The sequence below is a fragment of the Hylobates moloch genome, unplaced genomic scaffold (genome assembly GCF_009828535.3).
Source record: "Hylobates moloch isolate HMO894 unplaced genomic scaffold, HMol_V3 SCAFFOLD_21, whole genome shotgun sequence".
Lineage (NCBI taxonomy): Eukaryota > Metazoa > Chordata > Mammalia > Primates > Hylobatidae > Hylobates > Hylobates moloch.
In genome coordinates this window covers 4,845,737-4,855,050 of record NW_026652296.1, presented here as the reverse complement: position 1 = coordinate 4,855,050, position 9,314 = coordinate 4,845,737, and the positions used below count along the sequence as shown (strand labels likewise).

The window sequence follows — 9,314 nt, the reverse complement described above, 5'->3', positions numbered from 1 at the left end:
CTGGTTGAATCTCAGATGCAGAACCTGTGGACATGGAGGGCCAACTGTATTTATTCAAGTAGGATTCACCTGTTGCAATGCATACATACAAATTCTGCACCCAGAGAACCCGGTAGAAGTCTATGTTAGAGCAGGTCCATTTAAAGAGAATTCCACTCACATTTAGAAAATGCCCCTTTTATTGAGTCTCTCTGCACGATACTTTTTTTTACGTTATAAAATCACACAGGAGAAAAGGTTTTTGACAGGAAGCCAGCAGAAGACAACTTGCCAAGCAAAACATTGGGGATCCATTGCCAGCATCTGCAGATAATTTTTTTCAGAGAAAGAGGAGTCTTCCTGGTGATGAATGAATATTTTGACTTGGCAATTAACACAATTATCCTGGAAGACATGCCTGCATGTGTCTCCCTGTAACACCTAGCTTGTTGCCACTAAGTACAAAAGCCCCCTGCCCCACCCCCCAAAAATTGTTTTAATGGACTAAAGACCAGGAAATTGAGCCCAAATCTCCAAACAAGGCAGGTGTAATAATAATTCCTCCTAAGAAGAGGCCTGCGATCCTCTGTCTTTTAGTGTTGAAAAAAAGGGCAGAACTTTTCCTCAGAGTCTTCAGTATGAAAATATTGGTCTTTAAACTCATCACCACTCATTCACACATTGAGCATCCTCCTGATATTTTAGGGGATCTTTTAAACTTAACTTTTTAACAATCAGCCCTTCTGAAAGAAGAGTTTACTCAGTTCATTGATTCCCTTTTGGCAAGCTTGAAATTCCTACATTTGGACAAATTAAACACAGTAAAGATTTCCTATATCAGCTCAGAGGACATTACCTGCAAATTCAGAAAGCTTTTCTTAAACTTCAGGAAAAAAGAAATGAAAGGATGAAAGGAAGGGAAGAAGGAAGGAAGAAAGAAAAAAGGAGCAAAGAAGGAAGAAAGGGTTAGCAAGAGACAAAGTAAGAAGAAATAAATAATGTAGAATACATATTTCCAAAACAGAAAAAAACAATTCAACTAACATATATTAATCTTTATTCTATAACAGACATAAATAATTTTATGAATTCATATGACCTATACAAAAGACAAAATAAGATATTGCACTAAATTTAGATATGGGATATTTAAATTTAATATTAGCTAAACAGATAAATATATACAATTTAAAGAGTTAAGGCAAAACCAGATGATACTTCAAATACAACAGAAGGCTTGAAAAATAGGTATAATTAGAAACAACAGCATCCCACCACCAGTTAATAAAGTGGTCATGTCTACGGAAAAAAAAACCTTAGGTTTCTAATAAAGTGGTTATTATTAATCATTTTAATTAAAGTTGAGCAGTAAAGTATAAGATTTCCCTCGGAGGGGAGCTGTTTTGCCGAGGCTCAGGGATTGAGCACTTAGATTTCGGGTAAGCAACTTTTTCCTCGTCAGATTTATGATCTATTCTTCTTCTTAGAAAATATAATTTGGAAAATATGACTCTTTCACATATACAATTAAAATACAACTATGAAGCATTCTTTTTTTTTTCAGAGAAGTCATGTTGATGATATCCTAGTCAAGGTAAATTTGTGGGCAAGCCATTCATTACCTTATTTTAAAAGACAACATAATACCAGTTGCTGAAAAAAAAAATCCAAGTTTTTTACAAGAACCAAACAAACTAATTCCAAAGGAATGAAAACAAATATAATCAATATATTAACACAGCATACAGTTCTTTGGCAGTATCGCACTAACCGTTGATTGAAGTCAGAACTTTAGAGTTTTCTAATGCTTAGACCCGATTGCCAGTCTTTTAAAACTAAACAAATAAAATTCCACATCTGTAACGAATTCAGTAATCCCGGGAAATGAAATTCAGAATAAATCTTGCAGACAGCTTTTGACTGTTACATTTAAGCATAGGTATTATCTGCTTAGAGTCCCAATCCAAATATACTGAAACAGACACACACAAATAATCTGTGAAATTTTGTATTGGTTCAGACAGGCCTAGAATCCTTAGAATCCATATCCACCCATGAGAAACCAATAAAAGACATCAATCCAATGATGAAAAAGTGATCTTCCAATAACTCAGGAGTGGGTCATCCCTCACCTGGATAAACATTACGGAGAAATTGAATCCTATAGGGGGAACACCAGAAAGCCAGAAAACGTGGAATACTGCCAGCCTCCAACCAAATTACCTTTCTCCAGTTTTAGGTAAACCTTATCCTCTTTATCTAGGTAGAGTAGGACACCATTCGTGGCAGCTTCACGAGTAACATCTTTGTCCCCCGCAAAGGCAGATATTACTGGTTTTCCATTTAACATCAAGTTAACCTAGAAGAAGAAAAATAATAATAATTGAAAAGTTCTCTTTAAAGTCAAAACATCTACTGGGGAGAATAAATAATGTCTAAGATGACAGACCCAGTAAAATACCTGATGTTCAGGAAATATATTCCCTTCCTTTCAAATTAGCCAGTTGTGGGGGCCATATTTGCATGTCTGCTGAACTGATTTTTAAAATTTTTTTTTCTCATTGGAATTTCCTTAAATTCCTACAAAAGTATAGCATCTATGGAGAGCAACCTAGCCATGTGAAAACTAGCTTCCCTTCAGCACATAAATGAAGCTTACTGCTTCACTTACCTCTTCCACCCAACAATAATCTTTTGGAAATAAAGCAGGTTTGTGGCTTCCCAGTACATTCGTAAAAGAGACCCTCTGCCCACTAACCTAAGAAACCCAGATACAACCCAATCCTACCAACATCCTTGCGAGTTTTTGTGCAGCTGTAACATGCATACTACTGAAAATCAATTGAAATAATGAAGTGTGTGTATATGTGTGTCTGTGTGTGTTTATTTCTTTTTCTATTTTCCCTGATAGGAAACAAGCATTAAAAACAATCATCAGGCCAGGCATAGTGGCTCATGCCTGTAATTACAACATTTTGGGAGGCCAAGGCAGGAGGATCACTTGAAGCTAGGAGTTCAAGACCAGCCTGGGCAACATAGCAGGACCTCATCTCTAAAACAAACAAAACAACAAATTTAAAAATTAGCCCAGTTGGTCACATGTACCTATAGTCCTAGCTTCTCAAAAGGCTGAGGCAGGAGGTTCGCTTGAACTCAGGGGTTTGAGGTTGAAGTGAGCTACGGTTGTGCCACTGCATTCCAGCCTGGGTGAAAGAGTGAGACCCTATCTCAGAGAAAAAACAAAAAATAAAAAATAATAATCACCACTATCACTGATTTTAGTGATTTTAGTGATTTTAGATTTAGATTTTAGAGATTTTAGTGATAATTAGAATCAGCTCAAAACTGTATTAAGTATTTTCTGTTCTACAATTTTGATTACACTGCGTCAAGCATTGCATACTTTTCTAAATATTGGAGGTTGGGAAAACCTTTTCCATGGAAGTAAGCTTGTTTTCTAGATTTTTTTTAGGTTAAAAGTCATATGGAATAAATGAAACCTGAGGCTGATCCATTTATCCATTTACTAGGACATGTAAAAGTATTAATAGATAAGTGTGTAATCTATCATTCATATTGACATAATGTATAAGATAAATACTGAGCATAAAATAAAAGGTTATCCTAGAATTCCATGCACATGTATTTGTGTCATTTAGTATTAGCATACTGGAATATTGTTGGAACTAGCTCCACTGTTGCTTTTGAGTGTAAGGTCAAGCTCATTGTCTTAGAAAGCAGAACACAAAATATATTAACTGGAACGGCAGTTGGTAAGAATTCATTAGTATCAGAGTAACTGAGGATAAACTCAAGCATACGCATATAGCACCCTTTTTTAACAATGTATTTTGAACAGTTACTCCTTCATAGACTTATTCTTACTGATTAGCTGTATCTCATAATTTTAAAAAATAGCAAATGTGTTTTATCTATTTAGTATGCACTTGTAAAGCTCTACTAGTCGTACAAGTATTTTTCTTATGAGTTCAAGTAATTTTTGTACATGCATTAAATGAAAGCATGATCTTACAAAGAGATTTGTGTCACTGAATTTTTACTAAACCATGGATTTTTTAAAAATGATTGTTATTAAGGTAATAACTTCAATTGTCTATTTTTCTATATGCTTTTTGTCACATCTTAATGGATGTTAAAAAGGAAAAAAATTAGAAATTAAGTGTTTTAAAATAAACGATAAAGATGGCTGTTTATTTCTATCGTGGAAACACAACTTTGGATAAATACTTAAATACATAACCCACTAAAGATAAGCACAGTTGGTTGGGAGTATGGATGGAAGGGGTCAAAACACACACCTGGATAGTTTGGCTCTGGTAGACTTTAATCACGTGAAAACTGAAACTGTAAATTCCTTTCCTTGGTGCTACAAAGACAGACTCCAATGTGAAAAAATTACCCACATTCACCAGGATCTACAAATAAAAATAATAAATAAAAATAAGTTATTATATTTTCTTCTGTAACTAAAATGAATTTTCTTCCTCTCACTCTCTTCCTCTCCTCCTTTCCCTCCTTCCTTCCTTCCTTCCTCTTTCTTTCCTTTTTTCTTTTGTTCATTCATTCATTCTTGGCAAACAGCTTAAGAAATCATAGAAAATAAAACATCTAGTTCTATATCTTTCCTCTTAACTGATTTGGAAAATTGACTTGAATATTGGAAGGTTCTTCTGTCTTTTAAATGATACAAGAATAAATAAAGTAACTGCTTTGTATTCATGTCTCAATTTCCAGCAAGGCCCAATGGCTCTGGAAACATCGAGCTAACATTTGAGGGCTTATAAATATTAGCTTTACCTTGAGAGTCGGATAAAAGGCACCTGCTATGTGTTTACATTCCCACCTTCTACAAGCCTTTGCAATGTCCAGAGGTGACGTTTCCAAGCCAGCCAATCAGCATCTGTGAGCTCTCCGCAGCATCCCTGGACAAACCACAGAGGCATGGGTACCCCCTCCACCATGTGACATAATCCTTGACACTGAACAGTTGGTGCACAAAGTGATCTGAATGCCTGACCCTTCTCTGAGCCACCACCACCCCTCTCCTAAGATCTGTTACCATTTTTTTTCATTCCTGTGTCAGCTAGGCCTTAATTATAATAATGTGGCAATGAGTCAGCCCTTGGGGGGCTGCCAAAGAGGAGAGCATAAAGAAGGATAAACTATGAAATAGGTGGCTTTCCCTGTTCCTCCCAGGGCTGTCCATTAACGTCCTATCAATCACCTGCTCTTTATTTGAAGTTCAAGGTTCAAAAGTGAAATTAGATACTATTTCCCAAGAAAGCAACAATGCATTTTGTATTCCAAAATATTCAGCCTAGTTCTATTGGTTATAAAATTAACTCTAAATTTTAATAAGTGGCCTCTTAAGCTAAATTTGCAATGTCACATGGGTAAGTCTCTTTCTATGAGAAAGAGGGATTGGGATGGAGGATGAATGTTAAAATAACCAGGGTTTCTTCCATTTCTCTCCAAGAAATAAGCCTGTAAGTAGCATTCAAAAATAATAAGAGGTCTCTAAAAAGATATACTTCTCATATATCAACGGCAATCTGCTACTATCTCTTTCAAACACTGCATTCTTGCCAATATTAACACACTTACAAGCCTCTTGCATAATTCCCTAAAAATGTACTATTATCTCTGGGCAACATACCAGAATGTAGTGACAGTCAAGCAGATGTATCAGGCTCAACACCTAACTTAAAACACATGTACGTGTGTAATTTCATTCTGAGATTTCATCTTCTTCCAAGTAAGCATCAGTTTTTTTTGTAACCCGATGATGATAGATGGTCTTTCAACAAGTCACCAGCTGTGCAATAATCCCCAACAGAGGCTTTACAAAGAAATTTTTCAAGCACAATTAAAATAATTTGAGGTGCTTAGTGGTGACTTCCTGATTCAGATACAAGTAGCATAATTCATTAGCAATAATGAAAATAGCTGATCAGTGTTGGCTACATATAAAACTGGATGTTGACTCTACACTGTAATTGGAACATCCAGGTACACCGAGATTTATAACCAAATGTGTCTTCTTGTCTCTAAGATGCAGTGCTCACTGAACAGAAGAACAAACCCTTTTCCTCTTCTAATTGATGGAAAGGTAATTAAAAAGAACACCCTGTATAGAGGATAGTGCAATGCCCACAGTATTCCAACATTTAATTAAAGCGTTGAAATACAAACTAGGGGAGGTGCTAGACTTTATTTCCATCAAGATGGAAAATACTGCACCAAAACCCCAAATGGGGCTTCTTAATTCTTTAAAAATTATGGCTATCAAATACTAAGCCCCTAGAGGGGCATTCTCTGTCTTTGGCCAGCTGGAGAGTGCATTAGTTAGGAAAAATTAAGCAAGGAATACAGATGTCACCTCGTGCTTTCCCTGGCACATCCTGCAACACCACTTAACCTGTGCCCCCTGCACATTGTAGCTTTGCATACAACTGTGAACTGTGAATTTGGAATTTAAAAAGACTCTGGATACTGTTGGGGCTGAAATTAAAACTCTGAGGACTGTTTTCTCCCTTAAGACCCCTTGCTAAAGGTAAGCTGATATCCTGGGGTTTCTCATCACGCCAAACACGGAGCACCAGGTCGCTAAACTGCAGCTACAACTTCCGTCAGTTATTCCCCTACTCTCATCAACCTCAAAGTCTGTCTTTCCCCAGCTATTTGCAATTCTCTGAAAGGACAGGAGCCCGGGAAGGGAGAACCGGCTCCCAAGCGCTTTCCTGCGGGAGCTCAGCGCAGTTGCCAAATTCCTTTTCCTCCCCTCCTCCGCAACTTTTCTCTAAGTACCAGAGAAGGGCTTGCTGCCTACTCCGAGGCAGCGGCAGTGGCAGCGGCGCCTGGTACGCGAACAGTGGAACCTGCAGGCGAGATCTGACCCCCGGCTCTGCCCCCGCCCTCCGCGGCCACCTGCCCGATCTCTGCAGAGTGTGGAAGCCCGGGGCTCTCTTTGGAGAGAAGCTTCTCTACCTGGGAGAAACAAATCAAACATTTATCCTGTTCCGCAAAGGAACCCAGGGAGCAGCCTCAGCGGCACCCGCAGAGGAGTCTGAGCCAGGGGACCAAGATCTGGCCAAGAGATCACGACGTCCAGGGACCAGGTGCCCTTCGGCTCCCGTCGACCTGTTGCTCGAAACTTGCCCTGAGCTCTCGCTGCCCGGCTCTGGGCTCCCAAGCCTCTACCCCGCCGCCGCAGCAGCCTCTTTTAGGGGCCCGGAAGGGATGGGAGCCGGGGCTGGTGAGAGGGATAGGAAGAGAGACGGTAGAAGTTTCAGACCCAGGCATATTTGGGAAGGCGAGTGCTTTACATGGTTCCCCATTTCCCAATCGGACCAGCTTAGCCTGGGCAGGCAGCCTCGTGCTGAGGTGCCTGGAGACCGCCCGCCCCCTAGGTGCTCGCGTCCCCCCCGGGTCTGACCTGATCGAAGTAAATGATGCGCGTCTTGTTGCTCATCTCGGATGGCTCGTGATTGGTGCTCCGCACCGCCGAGAAGGCGACCTTGGAGTTGGCCGCCCGGACCGATATCCCCAGCGGGGAGGAAGAGGAGCCCTTGGAGTCCGTGGCCGGGTTCGAGTCGCACACCACCAGACACTTGCCCTCCAGCACGATGGGCTCCGTGTCGTTCTGTGCCCAGACGGGCAGCCCCGGCAGCGTGAGGACCAGCAGCACGGCCGGCACCGCGGACAGCGCCCGGCGCCCGGAGCCCATGGTGAGCGGCATGGGCAGCCGCAACCGGCTGGCGCTGGTGCTCGCCCGCGTCACCTCCTACCCCGGGATCCCGGTGCTCGGGAAGATGCTAGCGGCTAGGTCGACAGCGCTGCAGGAGCGACGGCGGCGGCGGCGGCGCGCGCACTTCCACCAATTCTGTGGCTTGAAGTCAAAGTCTCCCCTCGAGCTCTCTCGCTGGCTCTGTTACCTTTGTCCTTTAAGGAGCTCATGCAGAACCCTTTACCCTACCCTCCTCCGCCCAAGAATCAGCCCTGCCTGGGGCCCCTGCACCCACTCTTGTTCCTAGACATCTAAAAGTCATCAAACCTTCACATTCACACCTCAAAGCAAAAAATAATAATAATAAATTCTCACCCCAAACTCAAGCACCACCAGGTAAACCACGGAGCAGGAACAAAAAGAGGGGACTCAAAGAGAAGCCACAAGGGTGGCGGATGCCCAGCGGCGCGGGTGCCAGTCCTGTCTGGCTTGCGGCAGGGACGAGTTACAGAGGCAGAAGGTCCTTCCTAGGCTGAGAAGAACGCGAGGCTGTGTTCATGGCCAGGACGCCAGCGACTCCCACTTTCACTTGGTCAAAAATTCCCCCAAACCTGGTGTCACCCAGTGGTAGGGAGGGAGGCAGCGGCTAGCCGGGTCCCTCGCACCGAAAGCGCAGATTCGCAGGATCAGGTCCACGGCGCCAGGCGCAGCGTGCAGGGCGGCTGGTCCGGCGGGGTCCTCTCCTGCCTGGCCTCCCGCCCCCAGTCCCTGCGCACAACTTTCTCGTTCCTCGCGCAGCCCGGAGAGCGCGAAGCGGGCACACGCGCTCTATTTATAGCAGCACAGCGTCCGCCTGGGGCTGGCTTATCGCGCAACCCGCGGGCTCCGGGAAAAGGGGGAGAAGGCGTCTGGTGACCCCATCTGAGCAGCTCTCTCCTGACGTTTAACGCACCCCAAAGCAAGCGGGGTGCACAGCACTGCCTATTGGCAAGGTTCGAGGCCCCTCAGCCCCTGAAAACGCGTGGCGTAAAGGATGTGTGCCCAGAGAGGAGCCCACGGCCCTGTGCTGGCCCCAGCTCGGCGCCCGCTCTCTCCTGCTCGATCTGAGTCCGCAGAGGGGGCGGCGAGTTCCCTCGCCCCTCCCCAGCGCGGGACTCTGCCGCCGAGTGCCCTCCGAGCGGAGCGCGGCGCTGCCAGGCCGGGTCGCGAAGACAGATGAGCCGCCGCGGATCCGCGCTGCGCGCTGCCCCGAACCTGGGGACCGGCGGGCGTCCCGACCGCGCCTGGCCGGGAGCCCGCCCCACACTGCCCTGGGGCCTGGCGAGCTCAGGGAAGCCTCGGGGCGGACCAGAGCCCGTGGGGGCGGCTGGGAGGAGGTGCCTGATTCCTTCCTTCCGCTCCGGGAAGATGAGACTCAGAAGCCGCAGGGGCGCGCCTTCCCCCCACACCGCGAATCCTCCCCAGGCATGGCCAAAAAAAAAGAGTGAGAGAGGGAGTTAACTCAGCAAGAATAAGTCCCCCGAAACCGTGCCAACAACAATAAAAAAAAAAAAAGCCAACCCCACTCCTAGGAATACAGCATTTTTCT

The 9,314-nt window shown here is 44.0% G+C and overlaps 1 protein-coding gene across 1 annotated transcript; it reads right to left on the bottom strand.

Moving 5' to 3' along the window:
* Window positions 1-281: 281 nt before the first annotated feature.
* On the bottom strand, window positions 282-9,075 carry CBLN4 (cerebellin 4 precursor). Its single transcript, XM_032142708.2, has 3 exons — window positions 7,436-9,075; window positions 4,299-4,415; window positions 282-2,338 (listed from the first exon to the last, which is right to left on the bottom strand). The coding sequence occupies exons 1-3, from the start codon at window positions 7,736-7,738 to the stop codon at window positions 2,141-2,143; spliced, it is 618 nt and encodes a 205-aa protein (XP_031998599.1). The 5' UTR covers window positions 7,739-9,075; the 3' UTR covers window positions 282-2,140.
* Window positions 9,076-9,314: the final 239 nt, after the last annotated feature.